This window comes from Notamacropus eugenii, chromosome 5, assembly GCF_028372415.1.
Source record: "Notamacropus eugenii isolate mMacEug1 chromosome 5, mMacEug1.pri_v2, whole genome shotgun sequence".
Lineage (NCBI taxonomy): Eukaryota > Metazoa > Chordata > Mammalia > Diprotodontia > Macropodidae > Notamacropus > Notamacropus eugenii.
The window spans coordinates 229,280,873-229,304,924 of NC_092876.1; the positions used below are offsets into that span (position 1 = coordinate 229,280,873).

The 24,052-nt window shown below is 37.6% G+C and overlaps 1 protein-coding gene across 9 annotated transcripts in view; it reads right to left on the reverse strand.

Annotated features, from left to right (window-relative positions):
• The window catches only part of STK39 (serine/threonine kinase 39), a 320,433-nt gene that overhangs the window by 106,921 nt on the left and 189,460 nt on the right, over window positions 1-24,052 (reverse strand). For 7 of the 9 annotated variants that reach the window (XM_072612215.1, XM_072612214.1, XM_072612213.1 and 4 more), the window contains 3 exons: window positions 3,914-3,982; window positions 3,247-3,369; window positions 3,080-3,109 (listed from right to left, as the gene is read on the reverse strand). In XM_072612215.1, the coding sequence (XP_072468316.1) occupies window positions 3,080-3,109; window positions 3,247-3,369; window positions 3,914-3,982 (222 nt within the window). The remainder of the gene's footprint in view (window positions 1-3,079; window positions 3,110-3,246; window positions 3,370-3,913; window positions 3,983-24,052) is intronic. The other 2 variants (XM_072612218.1, XM_072612216.1) reach the window with 1 other exon arrangement.

The window sequence follows — 24,052 nt, forward strand, 5'->3', positions numbered from 1 at the left end:
ACGTTGGAAAGTCTGGAGGGATGACAACCAGAATGTTTAAAAGGTCTTAAAATTTTACCATATGAAGGTAACTTAAGAGTACTTGGGAATTTTTAGCTTGTAGAAGACTTTGCAAGAGGAAACATGGATTTTATAGCTATAACCAAGGATTTCAAGAGCTGTCATGGGGAAAGGGAGACAAGATTTGTTCTATTTGGTCCCAGAGGGCAACCTAGGAATAATACGTAGAAATTACTGAGATGATTTAGGTTGAATATAAGGAAAATTTTCCCAAAGATTATAGTTATCTAAAAGGTATAGCACTATCCCAGTAAATGATACAGTTCTACCTTAGTGGCAGGCTTTACTAAGGGGCAGGATGGTTACTTGTACATGCTCTAGAAGGAATTCTTGTTCAGGTACTGCATGTGCACATGTATGCGTATGCATACATGTTCACCTGCACTGTTATTTAGTACTTTAAGATTTGCAAAAAAACTTAACATACACAGTTGTATTTGAGTCTCCTAACAACCCTGTACTAACAGGTATTATAGGTGTTATTTTTCCCTATTTTACACATGAGGAAACTGAGGCTCAGAGAAATTAAGTGACTTGCCTGTGGTTGCATAGTAGTAAGTGGCAGAGGAAGGCTCTGAACCGAGATCTTTCTCATTCTAAGTCCAGCACTCTATCCAACACACCAGGTTCGAACAAGGGGCTTCTGAGTTCCCTTGTTAGCTTAGCTTCTATGAGTCTATAACTGATGGAGAAATTCTTAGACATAACTACAAGGACTACCTAACAAGTCATTCAACCTTTTTGATTTTATGCGACCTAGACACCAACTTCCAACCCTAGATAATGACGAAGCAGTTTTTCTTGCTCTCTCTTCTTCATCGGATTATCAAAGACAAAACAAAGCAGACAAAACACGGCTCTGACTTCACTCTGTCCAGATGTCATAGTCCCAAGGAGTCTTTTCCTAACTTTTCCTGCACAAAAATTATGCATTTACCTGTGCTCTCCATGCTTACCTTTGGCTTAGAAATGATGTAAACACCTGACAAACCACTCAGGTATTGATGAAAGGCACCGTAGTGTTGTGGATAGAGTGCTGGACTTGGAGTCAGGAGAGAACTGGGTTCAGATCCCACCTCTGACACTTACTAGCTGTGTGACCATGGGCAAGGCATTCAACCTCTCTGAGCCTCAGTTTCCTCATCTGCAAAATGGGGATAATAATAGCACCTACCTCACAGGGTTGTTCTGAGGAACAAGTAAGATATCAAAGGTAGAGGTTTGAATTCTGGAATCTTCCTGATGTATTTATGTGTGACAGCAATTGTTTGACTGATGTACATTACAAGATCACAGCACCCAAAAACCACATCTATTTGCAACTCCATACTGTTGATACTGAAATGTTCCTAACCCTTTGCAATACCATTTTGAGAAGAATCACCTAACCATGGCACCGAAATGATGTCTGTGTGTGTGTGTACATGTGTGTGTGTGTGTGAGTGCATGTGCACGCACATGGACAATAAGCAACTTTGCTAGAGCAGTAGATTAAAGCAAAATGGAACTCTCTTTTCAAATATCTTAAAACTAGGTAGAAATGATGACACCCAAAATATATATACAAATGAAAGCAGAAGTATAAGACTTATCAAAAATATGTCTGAATCACAGACTGATTACAAAATCAGATCTTTAAGCAGACACCATACTAGGGAATCAAAGATGTCTTCTAGACGCAGAGCTAAATAATCAATTTTTTAAATTCTACTCCAGTAGGTTAAAATATTGGTTGAGACCATTCAGTTAGTGTTTCCCTTTTTATTTCAAGGCAGTAAAGCCTTCCTGACAAGAGGATTTACTATTCTAGTTTTTTCCCCTTTAAACCATGAGAGTTACTTCAACCGGTACTATAACATACCCCTCAGTCTTCATGAGAAAAAAACCACACACCTATCAGTCTGCACCAGTGACGTAAAGATTAAGTATTGGCCAGTCAAGTTCTTATAGTACATTAGTAATGGTTGTTTGATTCAAAACTGATACTGGAATCATTTTCTTTCCTAAGCTATATTTTTTATAGCTTTATAACAACAATGATTTTCATCCATGACTCTGGGGTCAAATAATAGGCAAAAATGAGAAAGCAGGCAAGAGCATAGGGAAATATATTCACAATAACTGGAAAAGATCAGTCTTTATATCCAATGTGACCTAAGTTACTAAAAGTTTCTTGCAAAGGGGATCTTCATACATTGTAAAGCAGGATTCTGTCCCTGATGAAAGAAAAATTATTTTCATGTTTAGAAATTATTTTCATGCTTGGGATTGGGTGGGGAATATTAGAAGAAAAATTATCTGCAGGAGATAGAAAGGCAGTTAAATGGAAAGGCACACAGAAGAGACTAGTCAGATTCAGTTTTGGTGTGGAGAAAGAAAGGGCAAAAACACAAAACTACTACCAGAAGTTTCAGAAGGGATTATGTACAAATAGTATAGGAAAGTAATACTAGAGGGTTGAGGGACTGGCCCATTCCTCCTGATAAAGTTCCCAAGTATCAAGAGAATGAAGGATACTGAGTCATATGTAAACATGATGCTTTTCTTTCCTTTTTATTTAATTTTGCCATAAACACATACTAATGACTAGTTCCGTACAATATTTAAATCTATTCTAACAGGCAGAAATTCTTTCTTATAGAGTTACCAGCTCCTTTGAAACATGGCCATCATTAGTCACTAGGAAATGGGGAAGTTAATAGAATCCAAAAATGAAAATTGATCAAAAGATAACCAATTCTCAAAGAGGAGCTACTGATAAAAGAGTATTCCCTTGCCTAACCAACCCTTGTAGGAGACTTAAAAGATCAAGACCAACAAATTCTGGATGAATTTCCTGGACATTTTAACCAGTGACTTTCCACTGACAAAAAAATGATGAATTTTTACCTTGGTTTCTGTGTTGTTTTTCAAGCAGAGACTCAAAACTTCAAAGTCTTTCCTCTAAATGATTAGTCCCAGATAGATATTTAAAGGGGCAGGATAGGAGTGAGATAAAGAAGGGAGGAAAACAACTCACCTCTGGATTTTCTTCTTTTACTCTTCGTGACTGTAAAACAAGTATCCAATATTAATGCACAAAAGCTAACACATCATATTTAAATGCCACAAAAACAAAAATACCACAAGTTAACCAGTTCTCCTTTGCTATGAGTGTCAACCCCACGTTAAATAACTGCCTTATACCTTTTCCTGAGAAAAGGCTGCTTTTCCTTCTTCGCTCTTTTCATCCATTTCGTCATCACTCCACTCCCAGTCTCCGTCTTCTGTCTTGTGAAGATGACCACTGGATCCAGGAACCCTTCTAACCTATTAAAATATAACACACAAACCCTTCAGTGGTTCTTGGCCACACAGACACACACATACAGAGACACAAACATACTGCCAAAGCTTGCACTAACACATCTAAGTGGTTATCTGGCATATAACCCACCCTAGCAATTACCTAGGTGATTATGCATTCATAGGCAACTAACTGCTGATTTAAATTTAAAAGGACCACACAGTCTGACAAGGACTCAGAACTCCACCTCTTCTGAAAATATTTTGTTCTCTGGAGTGTCTCAAGAGGATCAATTTTAGTGGAACAAAACATTTTGGAAGATGAAGGAGATTTAAGAAAATATAAGGAAAATGACTAAGTCAAGTCCTTATACTCTCTTAAAAACAAATTAAACACATCTACAAATGACTGCACATCCAATGCCATATGGAAAGAGTCAGAAATACAAAAGAAAATGCATGCAAGCAACATACTGCTGACAGGGCAAATACATGTAAAACCAGGCAGCGTAATAAAGCACACTAGGAGCACCTACTGGTCTAAATCCTAAATCAAAAAATCAAATACCCTTCGGTTGCCATCTTGCTCTTTTTCAGAACCTGACATCATGCTTGTTTTCCCAGGATTCTGCTCAGCCTACTTGAGCAAAACAAAACAGCATCAGACTATTCTTAACACACCTTGTAGCATTTATGAGACTCATGAGATTGCTAGGAACGCAGCATGATAATCAGCAACCACACTGCTGTTTGGATTATAATCAGCCTTTCTTAATTATCTCAAATTATTGAACTACAGCAAAGAGTGATCCATAGTGCATACTTTCCAAAAGCCTTAGAGCTGAAATGGCAAAACTTTAAAAAAAAAAAGGGGGGGGGGGAGGCATGATGAAGAAAAGATGATTTAGAATGAGGTTTTAATTCTGAAGTATTCTGCATAAGAAAAAAAAAAAGATCAAGAAGCCATGTGATTAGCAGGTACATGCCAACAGCCAATGATTCATGTAATTATGTGAATATATGTAGAAATATCATTCTCCACCCTTACCCCACCTCCCTTGGGCTACTTCAAAGTATATTCTTTAATTCTAACAAAAGCATTAATACCATTTATGGCCAAGGTTAACAGTTCTTCATGTCAGCTCAACTTGGCATCTAAGGTACAGACAGAACAGTAGCAGATAGTTCCAAGTCTGATTTAGTGTGAGGGTCTAGGGACTTGAGAATTTGAGTTGTAACACTGTTCTGCCACTGAAAGTTAAAAAGTAACCAGATTATTATCCATGGCTTCTAAAAATGAGGATAAATATCTTTTATTTGCAAAAGAATAAGAAACTCTCCCTCCCCCCATCTTTGGGGCACATTAGGTTTGAATGTAAAATACCTCATGACGGGGGTGAAATGTTTTTCTCTTTGTAGTCAGAGGCATTGTAAAATCCTAGTCTAAAAAGAGTGATTTTAATGGGGCTTATTGATAGTGAGGCAAACTACTATAAAAGAAATGCACTTCAAAAATTTTAAAACAGATTGCTTTATTTATTTAAAAGGCAATGAAGAAAGAAGTATTAATGAAAAAGCATTGCTGTTGTTGCGCTGGACAGTTAAATTAACTGGGTTATGAAAACGTCTTAGAAGTTGAGAACTTATGTCTTGACAGCAACATGAAAAAATACTTCAATGCTTACAATCAAATAGAAGAACTGAAAGGTCCCCCTAAGTGACATAATGCTGACATCGAGCTACTGAGGAAGAGGAGCTACATCCACCTCACCTCAACAAATATTAGGTACCCTAGAGATGTAATGCACTTAGGTACCAAAACACTAACAGACCCAAACTCAGGAAACTTCTATTCCACCAGTATAAATAATTGTAAATGATGCTTCAGAATCAGAACGAAACTATGCCTTTGATATAACTTAAGTTTCTGGAATATAGGGACGTTTTCCCCACCTTTGCAGCCATGAGATAAAGATCCAGCCTTTAGAGTCAGGAAGCCCTGGGTTCAAGACCTGCCTCTAACACTCATGGGTGGGGAGTGGAGGGGGTGGGGTGTTGAGCAGGAACCCCCCTAGAAAGTAGTGGCCCCCAGGCAACAGTCTGAGAGATATGGATCCACAAGATAACGAGCAAGTTGCCAATTCACATCATACAGCAGACTTTCAGCACAAACAAGAAATCACCTACCTAGCACCTCACACCTAGCACAGACTTAATACATGCTTGTTGAATTGAATTAAAACCAAACATACTGATGAATTATCACTCCTCAAGTTCCTACCAGAAATGCTATATAAAAAATTAAAGGATAATTGGTGAGAGGAAGAGGGAGAATGAGGAGGAGGAGAAGAAGGAAGAGGGAGAGGGGGAAAAACCACAAACAAAAACTCAGCTTCCAATTTTGGCATATAGTTTGCACTTTTCCCCTTCAAATCTCCCTTGTATGGATCCACTTTATTTCCCAAAGTATGATTCATCTACAACCAATAAAATGGCCTCCTACTTGCATTAGTCTTACTCTTTATAGTACTGACTTAATCACTTAGTTTTATTTACCAAAATCTAAAGAGATAAAATAAAATGTCAATTTTTACAACTGTAAAGGGGGAAGAAAAGGTTAACTTGCACTTTAAGCAGTAACTATGATTATCCTAAAGTAAAAAAACAAAACAAAACAGTTCAAATCTGTCCATTATACAGCAATAACTAACTGTACTTCTGTCTGAATATATCTTCTGTTAACTTAAGGGGTTCAGAGAGGGATTCAGGGGGAAGAAAAGGAAGAGAAGCTTAGCACATTCTAATTTACAGGCTAGATAAGTATGACATTGTTCTCTACTGGAGAGAATCAAAAAATTGACTATAAAAGTCCTTTCTGTGGCAGGGAGAGTGATAAGTGGTATTTTAATAAATATTATCTCATTTGATCTTCACAACAACTCTGCAGGGTGAGTACTACTACAATATGATCACCATTTTACAGGTAAGGAAACTGAAACAGAGGTTTAGTGACTTGCCCAGAGTCACATAGGTGGCTGGGAATAGAACTGAACTCAGCTGTTCTTGATTCCAAGCCCAGAGCTCTATCCACTGTGCCACCTACCTTGCCTCATCTGAAAAGTGATCTCAACAGCCCTATGCAGTTCTAAATCTCGACATCTGTGATCTTATATCTTGGTAATTGAAACAAAGCTGTTATTTATATATAGCTTTAAGGTTTATGAAATCCTCATCCAGGTAGCTCATTGTGGTGACTATAGGCTCTAGAAACGTGGGTCACTGGAGAGTACAGGCTTTGGCAATTTTACTCAAGCAGGAAAAAGCTTAAGGTACGCTATCAGTTCTAAAACTTTACCTGCTGCCTAAGGACCATCCTGCATAAATACAGATTCAATACCAGGATGCTGAGTAATGAATTACTTTAGTCAGAGGAAGGACTCATGTAAGATAAAACTGCAAAATGTCCCCATTAACATCTGTGCCACAGTAACATAATGGAGAAAGGGAAAGGAGGGAAGAAGAAAGAAAGGAAGGAGGGATAATACAGTTTACAAATATTAACCAAAATTGTAGTATCAATGTGCAATCTCTGTGATGAGCAAAAGAAGCTTATGTACCAATTCTCTGGCAGAGAACCTGGTGGGAAAATTCTATGATGATCAAGCAAAAATTAAATCCATATATAACTAAACACCCACTGACTTAATGGGAAAAGGGGCACAAAGACCATTACAAAACAAAACAAACAACCAAAAAAGAAAACCTATCAAAGCTGGAAAATATAGTTAGTTAACTAGAAATGAAAGAAGCCACATATTCACTGTAACCCACTCAGAAGTCTCATAGCTTACTTATCAAGAAATACTTTCTTCAAGGTGACAGTCAAAAGATGCCAAGCATATTATCACCAAAAAAAGAAATAAAAAGAAAATGACTATAATAGACAAGAAATGCCTGGCTACCAATTGCAGCAGTTATTTTAGAATCAACTTCTTGTGTTCAGTCAGATTATCCACTGGTTAGAACAATGTCAAAATCAATATCAAATTAGAAGAAAGGATAAAAATAAGAAGACATAGTATCCAATTAGAATAGCTCCAACCCAACTTCTTTGAACAATCTGCCAACTCCAAAAAATGGGAAATGAATAAAAGTAAAGATACTGAGTGTCAACATTCCTTTGAAATGTCTAATGGATGCAAAACAGTCACTACAAAGAGATCAAGAGAGCCCAGAAACAGCTTCAGTGGCAGACATTTAATCTACTTGCCATGGAAAGACATAATAGCCAAGGGCAGAAACAGTCTCCAGTACACATATATGTGTCAAGCATAATGGAAGAGCATGATGGAAAACTAGCAACACTTTTACCTCACAAAACAGGTAGTGGTGGAAGATTTTGGAAGAAAATGAGCCTGCAGAGAGCTTGAAATGAGGCTCATCTAGGCCAGATGATCCCCAAAGCATTTCAAGATGAAATTGGAAAGAGAACAAATAGATATGAAATGGAACATATCATAATGTACATATGACAATCTACTCTTATCATCAGTAAGAGTAGAACCACATCTGTGTTCTGACACTTCAGCACCAAGTAGGGAAATGGCCATGACTTAAGAGGAGGAATTTTTGAACAGTGGCTGGGCACAAATTAATACATACAGAAGAAAGCTCAGTTGGAGATAAGACTTTAAAGACACTCCGGAATTTATTTCAAAAGGGAAAAGACTACAAAAGAATGGAAAAGATCACAGTACTATTATTACCCAAAAAAAAGGGATACAAGAAGGCATTCGCTACCCCTGACTCTATGGCTACTGTTTCATTTCTACATAATCTGAAATTGACAATGTTTGAAGCATTTATCTAAATATCAGAAGGGATTAGGCAGATTTTCTACAATACCTCACATTTCACAGACCATATCTTTGCAGACACAAAACTGACTGGGATGTATACAGAATAAAAAATTCTGCTGTGCCTTTACTGTTTATTTTACGACAAAAAAGTCTAACATCAGTAGAGAAACTTGCAACCTTAAAGCCTTCCCTCAAAGAAAAGAATGTACCAAACATTAGTTAAAAGATCATGCCACAGTGAATCAATCAACAAGCATTTATTAAGCACCTACTGTTAAGTATCAGAGATAAAAAGGCAAAAACAGTTACAACATGCAACAGACAACATGCAAACAATGATGTGTAAAAATAAAGACAAGCTAAATTAGAGATAATCTTGGAGAGAGGCACTGGCATTACAAGGGATCAGGAAAAGTTTCTTGCAGAACATGGGATTTAAACCCACTTAAAGGAAGCTAGGAAGCAAAGATGAGGACATCAGAGAGCAGGAGGCATGGCGGGTTGGGGGAAGAAGAGCCAGGGGAAATACAGAAAACTGGGAGATGAAGGGTCTCCTGCACATACCACTGAATTGCAAGTTGATAGAAGACTGGAAAAGTATAAACAGACCCAAATATGAAAAGTTTAAAAGTAAAAACAAAAAAAAAAAAAAAAAGGATAATATTTGATCCTGGAAGTAATGGGCAGCCACTGGAATTGATTGAATGGGGACAAGGTGAAGGACATGGTCAGACCTGTGTTTTAGAAAGAGGCACACGTGAGAGACCTAAAAGCAGAACAGACAATTCTTGGCAACAGATCAGATATGGGGGTGAGAGTGAGGAAGTGAGGATGACACAGAGGTGGTGAGCTTGGGTGACTGGGAAGATGATGGTGTCCTTAACAACAATAAGGAAGTCAGGAACAAAGGAGGAGGATTCAATGGGGAAAGAAATGAGGTCAGTTTTGGTCATGTCGAGTCTAAGATGTCTACAGAATGTCCAGTTCAAGAAGTCTAAACAGGCAGTTGGAGATACAAGACTGGAGGTCAAGACAGATAAACAGGATAAGTTGGAGAATCACCTGCATAAAGTCCATCAAAGATGTAACTATGAAGATAATTATTTTTCAACAACATCAAGAGAATATCAATATCAAGTGATACATAAAGCAAGGAGACACGTTCCCCCAAAGCATTCAGCAGTTCCATGGATGGTATTCTGTGCCAAGCCCAACTAAAAGAGAGATTCTCTATTGATAGTAAGGTCCCCAGACAATGCCTGTGGATGACTACTTCATCCTGGGTACAATAAGCCCCAAAACACCATGGGGCATCGTCAGTAAAAGCTGTCATTACTCAAAAACGATTAGCTTCACCACCACACTGGAAAGTAGATGAAGAAAGAATGATGCTCAAATAATGACATAGTTCGACAAAGAGTCCATCACGTTAGTTGAACTGTGTGTGGACCCAACCTCTTCATACACATACACACTCTTATCTGTCTGGGACAGATCATGCATATGGTCAGTGAACCAGGAAGAAGATGGAAGAGAAGCTCAGTGGCCAGCAGAGACGGTTTTTGCCTTTTGTCGTAACCCCAGAGCTTTGCACAGTGACTGGTGCACTGTTGACATGACTTCACTGAATAAGGTTAACAGTATAGCAATTATCCAAAAACTCATCTTTTTTGACACTGAATGATGTTATATGACTGTAAATCGTGGAACATCATTATCTCAGAAGAATGAAAATTACAGGTAGCACAAAGGGCAATGGAAAAAAGACACGATGACTGTAAATAGACTGCAAAGATAGGTAAATAGGCACAAAAATAACATGCATGTAAGAAATGATATAAAAGACCTCAATGAATAACACTAAGAGGTTGGCAGGGGCCACGTAGTAGAAGACAAGCAGCAGCCAAAATGCTGTACTACTAGTCATACAAAATATTTTTTTAAAAGTGAAATTCTCTAACTCCTTAGAAAAATCCTCTATGATTTATATTAAGATATACTCAAAAAATAGACAGGATTAAGAGGGGTTGTGATCTTCTCTATAAAAGGAATACCCATGATGGAGAGATCATAGATCCCTTGAAACATTTAAGATTTATGAAGTGCTTTACATGTCCAACAAACCTGTGACATAAGTTTTACAAATTTTACATCACAGAAAACCAAGGGTCTCAGAAAATTTTAGTCACCTGACCAAACTGACATGTTTAATAATAAGTAGAGAGTTAACATCAGGTATTCTGTGCTCTTTTCACAACACTAAGTTGTACCTCTTTCCAAGCTTCCATTTCCCTACCTCCTTCCCCCTACACCTCAAGAAGTGGGGGAGAAGTGTTGAAAGTACTAATTATTTATTTTTGGAACTCTGAATGCATTACTATTAAATTGGATTTCTTCTATTAAACAATTTGTTCATTGGTAAGACTGGAACATAATAGAATGAATTCCATTCTCATTTTCCCAGATGGGGGGAAAAGTACAAAACAATACAGCCACTTTATATACACACTGTAATATATACAAATTACTTTTCAAGGAGATGAGTAATTTATGATACCCAAGAATAGATACAATCTCAAAAATTCCTCTCTCTGGAAACGTCAGGTAGTAGCAAGGTTAGAAAGATCTCTCTACATACCACCAATCTAAAAGACAAGGAAGAAAATATAACTGTGTTACTTCAATGTATATTGTACTTCTCAATAGGGAAATTAACTTCTTCCCTTTCTCCAGGCCATGTCCTTAAAATCCAGTTGGGGGACACATATATCTACCAATTGGCTCTTCAACAAGGCTTTTCAGTCCCATAAGAAAAGGAGATTGGCTCACCAATACAGACAGAAGAAACTAAAATTATGACTTCTTCCATGCAAATGAGCAAATTATTATAACCATGGAAGCTTAAAACTTGCAGACTGGTTGTGGGGCCTAATGACATAATGTTTGTATTTTTAATGGTTTGAAGCTGTGACAACTTTTACAACTAAGTTGTTATTATTTTAAAAGTTTAAGAATAAAGAACATTCGCCTTCACATTACTCTAACTTAAAAATAATTTACAGACCAGTGTTTTGAAAATATACAATACCAAAGACCATACAAAATCCCATGAGCTAATTTTGGGGAAAACAATCATACTTTAACACTTTAAACTCAGTATACTACTTTTTTTTTTTCCAATTCTTTCACAGTATTTCTGGGTGTCTGCTTTTAAAATGTTGTGTTCTTCAGAAGAAATAATACTGAAGCATCTACCTAGCTTAACAATGGTTTATGTGCCTTAATAACCTGATCCTTCAACTAGTCAAGATGTTTTGTATATCAAATGCTGAATTTTCTTAACATAAACATAGCAACCTTTAGTGTTTGCTTATTTTGGTGAGCACACCACACAGCTGGTTTTTTTTTAAGTACACAAGACCAGTTTTAGGAAGTAAGAGGGAGAGAAGCAGGAGAAGGAGGAAGAAACTCTAAGATAGTAGAAGATAGAGCTTCATGTACAGTATACTGAAAACAAATGGCAGTAAATCCTTTCTTCTCTCTTCTCTGCCCTTCTGTTAAATACTATAAAAGGTATTTCCTGAGAGTTGACTCATAATAATGACCTTGAATCAGTATGCCACCTTGAAATGCCTTAATTTCAAAATGGATACACTTGTATTGAGTATAGTTTCAGCGGTAAGTATAATTTACTGCATTTTAATTGTTTGAAAACTTCTAATTCGCTCAACAAATTGACTACGCAGGAAGGAAATCCCAGATAAGAAATGATCCCTGCCTTCACAAAAGGTACATTCTAGTCAGGAGATGACACATCAACAAACAAGTTATCCACACACACCAGGTATTCCAGTGCATTTTTTTTCCTCATAGATGGGTGGTTCCACAAGACAGTATATGACCCTCCTATTGCTCAAGATATTCAGATCTACTAACAAATTACTTTTGTCATGACAACTTACTCTAACCCTTTTCTCCCTAGGAAAATAGTGAAATTTTAAAACAATTACATTAGCCATAGTGAGGCAACTAGCTACGACTAAATTCTCAGATATTTGGAAATGACTCATTCTGCTGAATTGTGTCAGTCCTTCTGGTGGAATATAAGGGATAAAGTAAAGAAACATGGGTCTAAAACTACTATACTGATAACTAGACTTACAAAAAACTGTAAAAACACAAATTAGCACAATGAAAAAATAATCATTCAAAAGAATGGAATAACTTTAGTAAAGACCATACTTTTTGCATCCCTATCATATGTATAACTGCTTAGTGTGAAAAAAAAAACAAAAACAACTCAACTTGATAAACACTGCTCTTCAAATAATTATACTGCAGTTTTGTTACTCTGGAAACCAGCCTAAAAGAACAATGCTATAAAATAGACTATTCAAAGGTTAAGAGATATTCTGAAGCAATGGCACGCACCAGAGTAATAATAACTACATTTCTGGGTATTTTCTAATCCCATCAAACCTCTATTACATCATTTCACCAAGTTAGGTGACAAAGAACAATGGTAAGTACTTGGAAACAAAAAAGTAACAATCGATTTTGCTGCTATTGTCTTTAAGTATTAAAGTTCTTCCTGACTGAATGCCAAACAAACTGCAACTTCAGCTATTAAAAAAAATGGGAACTTTCAGTCTTGCTAGGAAAAATAAAATGAATGAGAAAAGAAAAAGAAAAATTAAGGAGTTGGTAATGGAAAACAGAGTCCATCAGAAAAGCTGTTCAGCATATTGCAATCTAGAGCTAAAGACTGACTGTGAGGGAATTGAATTAAGAGGAATCAGAGGAAAAGAAGGAAAAACAAAACAAAACAAAACCAAGCCATCATTTACCTACATGCAGTTGTGGTCAGATGAGAGGAGAATTCACTGAAAACAGGAATGTTCTTACAAATACAGGACAAAATAGAAATCATGAGAACCACAGAGTTATGACGGGGGTGGAGGATGGATTAAATTACTCGGCAGAACAGGAATAGCCAATTTTTTTGCTTCTATTGATCCTACCAGATCCTGTATTTATACTGATGTCTTACAAGGTCACGAAAAAATAATGTCTCATAATATGACTATTTAAATGGAAAATGTCTGAGGCTATTTGAACTACTGTGTCTTAATGTGTCCTCAGCAATGGGCGTATCTGACATGTTAAGGCACATAACCAAATCATAAGGGGTAGATTACTGCCTAAGTATCAGGTTGGTAGGTTTGAATTCTATAATCAACAAGTCCATCTCAGAAAAGCTTCTCTCAGAAATTACACCTTTTAAGTGAGGTAATCACCTAAAGCAGTGCGCCCTAGAAGGACTCTGCATATGTCCTGTTTTGGTAGATTACGCTGATAATTCGATGGATCTCTGATCATCAATGTATTTCCCTGATAGCTGATTCAACAGTACAAATTTGCCACCTTTTCACTTCTTTATCCTCTATGACTCTTGTCTGTGTCCTTCCAAGAGGATTTACCCAACTTGTTGGAGTCCTTCCTTTACATCTATTGCTGATTTGTGGGTATTAAGAGACAGTATACAGAATGATGTTTCCAGCTCAGACTCATCAATTCTTACCCAGAAAAGTACACATACAGAGTCTGTAATATTTCATTTTTACTAAGCAATTTAACAAAACTTGAAAAACTTTTCAGAATTACTTTTGATGGAAGTGCGTGGCTATAGAGTGCTTTCAAGATAGTTTTGCATAAGCATCCAAAATATTCCTAAATAATCTTCATGGTGATACATTTCTGAAGGCATATATTATAATCCATTTCAAATGGCAACAATGCATTCTTTAGAAGCTCTTTCATCAACAGTCTGGCAATATACTATGGGGAAACATATTCATTCCCCTATGCATATCAAAATGGACAGAATAACATAATGTCATAAATAAGCATGTTTTAAACAGTTATCCTTTTTCGTCAGTGCTGGCAATAAGCTTTGCAATTCCCCAGTGATGTGATTTTCAACATCAAAATTCCGCTTTCAACCAATATGTTAGGTATGTAATCTCTGCTACAGAGATGGGCTGACCACACTGTTCAAATGCCAAAAAACAACCACTTTATGGAAAACTCACACAGGGCAAGTACTCACATGGTGGTCAGAAAAAGCCATACAAGGACGCTCTCAAGGTCTCTCTCAAGAACTTTGGATTTGATTGTGACATGGGAAACATTGGCACAGGACCACTCAGCATAGTGTGCCCACATCAGAGAAGGTGTTGAGCTCTATGAGCAAAACAAAAGTGAAGCAGCTCCAAAGAAGCATGAGATGTGCAGACTTAGAAAATCCACCCTATGAACTATCTGTGCCCAACCTGTGGTAGAGCATCCTGAGCTCGCACTGATCTGATCATCCACAGTCAACAAACTATGACTTACGTCTGACACTGTGATGTCATTTTGGTCCTCTGTGAGAATGAAGGACAACCACCATGTAAACACTTCTATTTTAACCCTCTAAATTAAGAACACAAGTGGTATTTTTTTTCCAGAAACAAAAAATTCGTGTAGTAAGCACATAAAGACAGAGAGGATAAAAAAGAAGCCTCTTAAAAGACAGCAGGGCCAGACAAACCAGTAGTGAGTGTGGGAGAGGGTCACAATACCGACCAACAAGTATTTATTAAGAATTAATTTATGTGCCAGGCCCTAATGCTAAGTATTGGTGATATAAGGATAAAGAATGAAACAACATCCATTCACAATGAACTTACATTCTAATAAGTTAGACAACAAACATATATAAAAATATCTACCATATAAAGTTAATAAATTCAAATACATACACAGAGAGAGGAAAAAGCTAGCAGTGGGGGGGGGTGTCAAATCAGAAAAGGTTTTATGCAGTATCAATTTACTTTCATAACCATTTATTTTAATAAAACTGGGCAACAGTTTATTTCTGATCATTTGGAAACTTGATTTTATGTAGCAAATTTTGGAAGAAAAAAATCTATCATTACAGTAACATTGTGGATTATATTCAGTCAATAAATGCCTCTCAGGTGTTTTGAACACACAGGATATAAAGAACAAATCAGAGGCTCACTGATGTCAGTTTTTAATGTTGGTCTTTCCAAATTATCTTGGCTGGGTAGGAGGATTGTCAGCACCTTTTCACATTATGGCCCTACATTGCAATAAACTTTCTGCTGTGGTGTTTGCTGCAGACCTCACAAATATGTCTGGAAATTTTTGCTGTTGCACTTAAAAATTAACCTGACAACTTGGCCAGTGCTTGAGTTAGGGATGATGAGTACTTATATCCAGCTTGGTATCAGCTGCCCAAAATGGCAAGCTGCCAGAAATTTATCAATTTCTTCTTTTCCCCCTCCACTCATAGGTAGTGATCAAGGTTCAGGACGGGAAGGGGGAGGAGGGACAAGGAAAGAAAATAGGATAAGAAGGAAAATTCAGTTTTTAAGAGTGTAGAAGTTGGGGGTGAAGGGAGGAGAGATATAGGAGCCACAATCATTTCTTGACATTTTGGTGCGTACAGAAATTCCCCCAACCCAACTGGTGGCCTCACAGTGGAAAGTAAGGAGAAATAAAATACATTAAAACTATTTAAAGTCAGTAGTTTCATTCACTGCTGTAAAAACTATTGGTTGTCCCTGAAGAAGAAACACCTACAGTCTCCTCTAAATGGTTACCTCAACTCTACAATTCTGTGAAAGGACTGTTTTTAGAATTATAGAGCTATTTGTTCACTTCCTGTTTTCTCTTGTCCTGGAAAAGAAAACATCTTCTCACATATCTACAACAAACCCTGCCACTGGCATGGCAAACATCCCTCTAAGTTCCCCTTTTCTTCCCTGAATGATTCTTTACCTCCCACCCCTCTCCTGTGAAGGGTGTTTTCATCTATCCTAAGGAGCTACAGAATCCTGGTGATCCATGAAGAACTGAAAATTTACAACAACTAAATCTCCCCCTAGGAAGCTGAAGCTGCCATCAGCAGTTTCCTCAGCATGTTAATAAATCTGTCTCTTCCCTTTCAAACTGACCTCCTTTCTTTGCCTCACAGTTACTGGATCACTCCTGACAGGTGCACCTCTCTCAAGAAGTTCCACTTCTCTTGGTCAAGAAAATTCTCTGACATCAGTGTTGGTTCCTCTCCCCATCGCCAACCTAACAAGGCTGTCTTCTGGCATTAAAAATTAATATTGATGTATTGGTGATACAGAATAACTTTTTTTGGGGTCTAGCATTCTCTATTATAGTACCCAGGGCAGTTTGCTTACCAGATAAAGGAAAACCCCCATTTCACTAATACTGGTCCAATCATGAGGTCATTATGGATGATAGAAATGACTGTGGGACTCTTGTAGAATGAGATATATTCCATATACTTAAGGCAGGAGCTGATATTAAGAAAACTCATTGGCTTTAAGTATCTAAAGCACTTTTGAGGAAAAGCACTGTTATAAATGTTAAATAATAAAAATTCAGTTGATGGTGATCAAAATAGATGAGCCCATCTGCCTCTGAGAATGTCTATCGGTGTCCTATTGTGCTGAGAATAATCTGAGGAACAAGTAAGTCCTTATTGACTTTCTGAATAACTTTTCTTTTGAAACCAGCTCTTCTTAAACACTGCCCTGGCCTTCTTCAAAGAGAAAAGAGTTCATGATTATGAAATTTCGGATGCAGATTCAGTACACACAGTGCTAAATTCCACTTGAGCTCCAAAGGCATCAGGGCCAAATTTCAGGGTACTTCTAAACTGACAAGAGGCATATATCAGAAGCCTAAGGCTGAACTGCTGCCAACATTTCAAACTTCCACTATCCCATCTTCTACCATTCTTTACAGATAACTCCACTTACGCCTTTTTTCACTTTTCCACATCACCCTTGTTAAAGAAGTCAAAAGAATTGATGGAGGTCAGGGACCTAATGAATGTCCATCTTACTTGTAGGAAAAAGTCTGAAAAAGGGAAAGGTTACAACATGGTGCATGGAAAATTGCCTCTCTCTTCATTCGTGACAGGACAGAAACACAATTCTGCTATTTCCTTGGATTCATGGGTAAGGATGGGCAGAGAAACCTGAAGCACCACATATAGAGAGAACAGCACATTTGCCACAGAAGTGACAAGTACAGCAGAAAAACAGATGTTCCACCCCATCCTGTACAATGCTTTTTTCCAAGCTGGCTCTTATTCCCTTCAAGCATGCTCTGGGCACAGCATGAAGTGCATTTGCGTCTACAGTTGCCATTTTAACCTTCTACTGGAAAGTAAATGTTTCATTAGTCTTTTGTTAACCATGAACAGCAGAATTTCATTCACTCCAACAAGTGTTTACTCAGGACTTACTATGGGTAAAGAATTCTGCCGGTTATGGAGAATAAAAAGATGAAAACAAAACAATATCACCTAAAAGTCGTAGTTGATATTTTATTTTGGGGTGGAAGAGGGAGAGAATGGGGAGGGAGAACGGGGGGGGAGAAGAGAGTAACTACCTTCTGCAAGGTTTTCTTAATGCTTACTCTGAGTGCCTTCCCTCTAAAATTACCCCAGTTTACCTGCATACATCTTGTTTGAGCAATAACTGTGAAGTGTTTAGCACAGTGCCCTGCCCACAGTAAGCACTACGTAAATATATAAGCGCTATAACATTACTACTACTACCTGGCTGTTTGTATTCTGTCTCTCCCACCAGACTGTGAACTCCTTGAGAGGAGGAGCTGGTTTTTTGCCTCTTCTATCTCCAGCACTTAGGAAGCACAAACAAGGTATTAGCTGACTATCTACACCTACATCATCATCATCTCATCCTAGCTGGCAGTGAATAGCACATGAAGACTGGCAGAGTGCTTTACAAATATTATCCTATCTGACTCTCATAACAACTCTGTGAGGTAGTTGCTATTATGATTCCCATTTTACAAATGAGGAAACTGAGGCAGGAGGCGGTTAAGTAACTTACTAGCTGTATAAGTATGTTAGTGTCTGAGAGAAGTTGAACTGGGTCTTCCTGATTACAAGTCCAGCACTGTTTCCACTGCACCATTTATACAGGTAGGTAAACACAAGGTAAGGTGAGGAACGAAAGGGACTAAAAATGGGAGAAGAAGAAAAAGAATGTACACTTAAGGTCAGCCTTGAAGCAAGATAAGGATTCCAAATACATACAGTGATAAAACTCACTTCTCAGACTATCAAAAAGGAAACACATTTCCCAGGAATAACAGAAAATTGTTGTTGTTTCTATTAAAGCACAAGAGACTTCTGGCTCTAGGCCAAAATCCCAGTAGTAAAATGCTTTGATAACCTATATTGAAAAGTTTAATTAGTACTAAAAAGGATATTGACATAGCTGCAAAATAAACACATCAAGTATTATGCTAGATATTTTGCAGCAAATGATTCTGAAGGGCTGCATGCTCTATTAGTATTACAATTTTTAGAGCTAGAAGGAATATTTTTAAGATGAGAAAACCAAGGCTCAAAGGGGTTAATAATGACATTGGCCATGCTGCATAGTGCTCTGAAGTACTCTGAGGGAGGGCAGGGGCTATTTCGTTTCTGTCTCTCTATCCATAGCTCCTAGCACAATGTTTAGCTTCTAGCAGGCAAGTAATTAATATTTTACCTTAATAAGTGATTTTCTCTTGTGATCCTCACAACAACTCTGAGGCAGGTACTACAGTCATTATTCCCGCTGTATAAATGATCAGTCAGGAATCAAAAAAAACACCAGTTCCTCCAATTTCAAATCTGATGTTCTTCCCCTTACATCATTCTGCCATGACTAATACAAATGTTTATTGGAGTAATCAAAGAAATCCAAAAGGCCTTAAGTTGTCCTTTATGTATATACATTTCCAGGGGAAACACCCACTACCTCTTCAGGGTACATGATAATGAAGGTCCATGGATGACATACCCTCTCCCTCCAACTCTAAAATTTTTATGTTAATCATTTTCTTCAACCACTAAATGTCTTATCAGAGCTACTGCTAAGTCCTAATCCTGACTTGGCTTTCTTTCTCCTCTGTCCATTCAAATCAACAAATACTTTAGTGCCTGTTACGTGCAAAGCACTGGGCAAATCAATGTCCTTGAAGTGTCTATTTTTTATTGGAGAGATCTAACATGGACATAGACAAGTAGCTGTGGAGTAATATGAGACTGAAAGCATTAAAAACTTGGAAGGATTTTTGTAAGTTTCCCATAGGAACCTAGCTGTGGGCAAGACCTCTAAGACCATCTCATTTTACAGAGGATAAACTGAGGCACAGGGAGGTTGAAAAGCTTGTCCATTAACAGAAAGGTGTAAGTAAGCATCAGAGGTGCAAAGTTAAACCAGCCCCTCTGACTTCAGAAGTTCTTTTCATTCTTCCACATGACTAAGAAATAGAGAAGAGGACGAAATGCATTCCAAGGAGGGAGGAGAGGATGCCTTCTTAAATCCATGGAGAGGCACAACAGAACATCAAATTTGTGGAACAGTTTAATATTCCTGTTTAGGAATATACAGACAGTGAAGTAAAACAGTACAAAGTAAGGCTGAGAAGGTGAGCAGAAGCTAAATTGTGGAGTACTCTAAAAACTCGTCTATTTTATACTCAGGACACCAGGGAACCACTAAAAGAATTTGAGCAGAGAAGTGACCAGGTAAGTTCTATGCCTTAGGAGGATTATTTTGGCAGTGATATGGAGGACAGATTAGAATGCGGAGAAAACAAGCAGGGAAAATAATTAGGAAGCTATATAAATAATCTAGGCTAGAAATGCTGAAAGTCTGAATTAGGATGGTCATGTTGGTGGAGAGAAAGAATTCTATATTCCCTAAAGAAGTAAAATGGGCACAAAGTAGACCACTGGATAACAGAAATTCTACTGGGGCCCACGAAATCTAGAAACAAGGTAATCAACTGCTTTCAATAGTCAATCAACTACAATCCACTATGTACATTTTCATATGTACATTTTGCTCAAGAAAGGCAGGACATATTATCAGAAAGGCTAAAAGTTTTCTTATATCCAGGTTTATTTACCTTAGGGGACTCTCAGACCAGGTAAGGCAGAGATGGAAAGAAGAAAAGTAATTATATACTAGTTAACTAAATAATGGTTAACATTCTTTAAGCATCTAGTCACTCATTATAGGATTTAAAGCTGTAGGAGATCTGAGGAGATCATCCAATCCCTTCATTTACATAACGAATATGAGGTCCAGAAAGGGGACATAACTTGCCCCATAATTTGACAATTTTTTGTGTTCAGATTGGAAGTAAGACTTACTACATAGTTCAGTGCTAATGTGAAGAAAGCACTGTTTAGATCACAGGATCACAGACACAGAGCTGGAATGGCCTTGGAGGTTGTTAGTTAAAACCCTGTTTTTAAAAGATGTAGAAAATCCCAGAAGGGTTTGGTAACTTGCTCAAGGTCAAAAAGACACTAAGAAGCAAAATCAGGATTTGAACTCAGTTCCAGAGCCTTCATGTTCAGCAATCTTTCCAGCAGATTATACTGTCAAACACCTTAAAAAGGACTATATAAATGTGAGTGATTACTATTATTGGGGTAAAATTGTACTAGAAAATGAAATGGCATAAAATCAATCTTAATGTCCAAAGTCAGTTCAGATAATTTTTTTTTAAAAATGGATATAATACAAGCTTACCATATTCTGTTTTACTCAGCTGAAGCCCTATCTTGAGACTTCACCTCAGGGCAGGAGCAGTCTCAGATTCTTAAAGGCTGTGCCAGCAGAGGGCAAATTCTGGCAGATCCTCCCAAAGTGCCTAGTTTTCAACATAGGTCAAGTGATTCATTATACAGTTGTTTAATAGAATGGTTGTAATATGTATCACCGGAAGGAGCTCCACACCCACCCCCCCAAAAGTAAAAATTGCTGCTCCTTTAGGATTTTAGGATTTTATCTCTCTAAATAATTTATTTACCCGTGCAGATTCTAAGTTCCTAGAATGCAGACATCATGTCTTATTTATCTATGTATGTTCCCACAAGTCTAAAAACTTGCTGGATAGAAGAATGAATCCACATTGAATATGGTTTTATACCAATTCAAGGTTCTGAACAATGAACGTACTAGTGCTCACAAAATATATACAATTTTCATGAAATTTCTTCTAAAATAACATCAACTATTTTTTCATAACTCCTGATACATAAGCTGCATCAGCAAGTGAGTTAACACTATGAAGCAGAAAGATTCCAATAATACCTCTAAATGCTAACTTTGTTTCCTCGGGGGTAGGTTCTATGATTTTCTGACAGTACAACAGCTTTGTCTGTCCTTAAGTAAATCGGAGTCTGATGTGAATTTTCAAGGGATGATGTGGATGTGGTATACAAAGATAAATGTGTATACAGCTACATATCATTTATTCCAAGATGAGAGGGTGTGGTTTTCCATTTGCTCTTCCAAATACAATTCACCAACTGTGTTGATAGCTAAGTCAAAAATCAATTTAGAACCAAGGAGTAAAGATCTTAAATCAATATATGTTATTTTCTACAGAAAAAATTACTGAACCAAGAAAAATTAATAATTATACATCTACTGCACTTCATTTTCAATATTAATTATAATATCCAGCTAATCCTTAAGTTTGAGGTTAGATTATTCAGTCATATGAAATATGGCATTTTTTCAAATAAAAATTAAGAAAATCAACCTTCACAAAACCTAAATGCAAAACGGAATTCCATTCTTCTTTGGATAACCACAACTAAATACAGCAAAATTTTGGCTATCTGAAACATGCAGGGAATGAAATCATTCCAGAGAACTGACATTTCAACATAGCTTCAGTAAGATCTAAAAGAAAATTACTTTCCAGTAATAACTGACAGTTATTATGAAGAGCAAAATTTAAAAGTAAGAGATGTGCTTTTAAGTGCTTTAACTTTATATTTTGACTTTTAAATGTAAATCTTTCTAGAATTCACTCTACATTTATCCTCTTTCGGAAACTACAGGGACGATACAAGGACAATAACTGAACAATTTTCAGATAAACTAAAGGAATCGGTGTCAGAGGCCTGACCCTTGCTGAAGCTATTTCTTCACACCTCAGTCACTGTGTAGACGCAGGAGTCAAGTCAACAAATATTTAATAAGCATGTGCTAGGCATTGTGCCAAACACTGGGAATATTGAAATGCAAGCAGAAAAAAAGTCCCTGGCCTCAGGAAGCTTACATTCTGATACTATATGAAAGGGAATCGGAAAAGGGAGGGATGGGGGGCCAAGGGAGAACCTGCTCAAGGAATGACAAAGAAAGTCAGGAAGAGTCAGGCGTCGAATCCAGAGAAGAATTAAGACATGACTGGTCTGAGTGATGTCCTTAAAATAAAGGCTGAACCAGCCAATCAGGAGAAGGGAGTGCAGGAGCGAAGTCTACTTCCAGGATGAGGAGGCTGCTTTCCAGGATGAGGAGGCTGCTGAGTAAGGGCCCTCTGGCATGACAAGTGGATTGCCCTTGGGGATTATCTGGGGTCCTGGCTCCCTTTTGCTGACCATTTTTTACTTCCGTCAAGTCAACCTTCAGTTTCAGTTTTAGAGCACAAGATCCCTGAGATAAGAAAGGTCGTATTCTTTGTATTTGTATGCACAATAATCTACACCCTGCCCCATTCCTTTCAAGACTACAAATTGCTTAATTAAATTAATGTCAAACTCTTGAATGTGACATTCTAGGCCCTCTATCATAAGGTCTCAACTCTAATCTTATCTCCTATGACAAAAGTTCACTAAATCCATTATGCTCTGGTCAAATGGGGCCATTTATAATCTACAAAACACACAGTTTTCCTACCCCATCCCTTTCTTTATTCACTCTGCTCCCTCCACCTGAAACGTCTTCCACATACATCTTCAGCCAATGCAAATGTGAAGCTCTTCATCAGGTGCAACACACATGAAGCCCACCTACCCACTCTTCCAAGCAGCTCTGAACGCTCATTCACGTTTCTTTAACCTCTCTTGCACTACAAGCAATACAAATTACTGTATTCTACTTTGCCTGCTTCAAGTTCTCTATATGACCACAATCCCCTAAAGGGCCTGAAGCGAGTCTCCCTTATCTTTGAAAGCTCTCCAACCCTTGGGAGGGCACCTTACCCAGAACAAGCACGGAATTGATTCTTGTTGAAGGAATGTGCTCTTTCATCTCTGATTTTCTTCTCCACTCTCCTATCTATGGACACCAACTCCACTGACGCTTCCCATCACTCTCTCCTCATTTCTCTCCATTCTTCTTTCTTAGCATTTCTGTCCCCTTGTGTTTCCTTGAAGTCTTAGGAAAAGGCTGGCTTTTTACCAACACTGCCAGCTAATCAGCACTCCTTTCCCATCAAATTTCTTTAAAGAGATTTGAAAATCCTTAACCATCATTATTACTACTTGAGGTAACATGACCACATGACTACATGTCTGGGGTAATCTCTAAACTTACTTCTCAGATTTGCTGCAGTATCTTCTGTGAATGCTTGGGTTGTTTTTTTGTTTGTTTGTTTTTTGTGCCAGGACAGAAGTTAATTTTGCAATATATGGAGAACTCCTTTAGGTGAGGAATCATGTCTTTTTTTTTTTTACTTTTGTAACCTAGCATGTGGCACATAACAGCTGCTTAATAAATGTTTGTTGCATTGAAAGTTTTTTCCTTGGAGTTCCTTAGGAGAATGGATGGGGAGGAAATGTGGCTTCCAAGATTAATGCAATTCTGAAAACCTTAGGTTTCCAGTAGACTGGTAGAGATAGCTCAGCTGATGGTAATTATCAAAGGCTCACCTATAAATGGGAACAGGGAGAAGGAACAGACAAATGAGGAATCTCCCTCTACTAATAC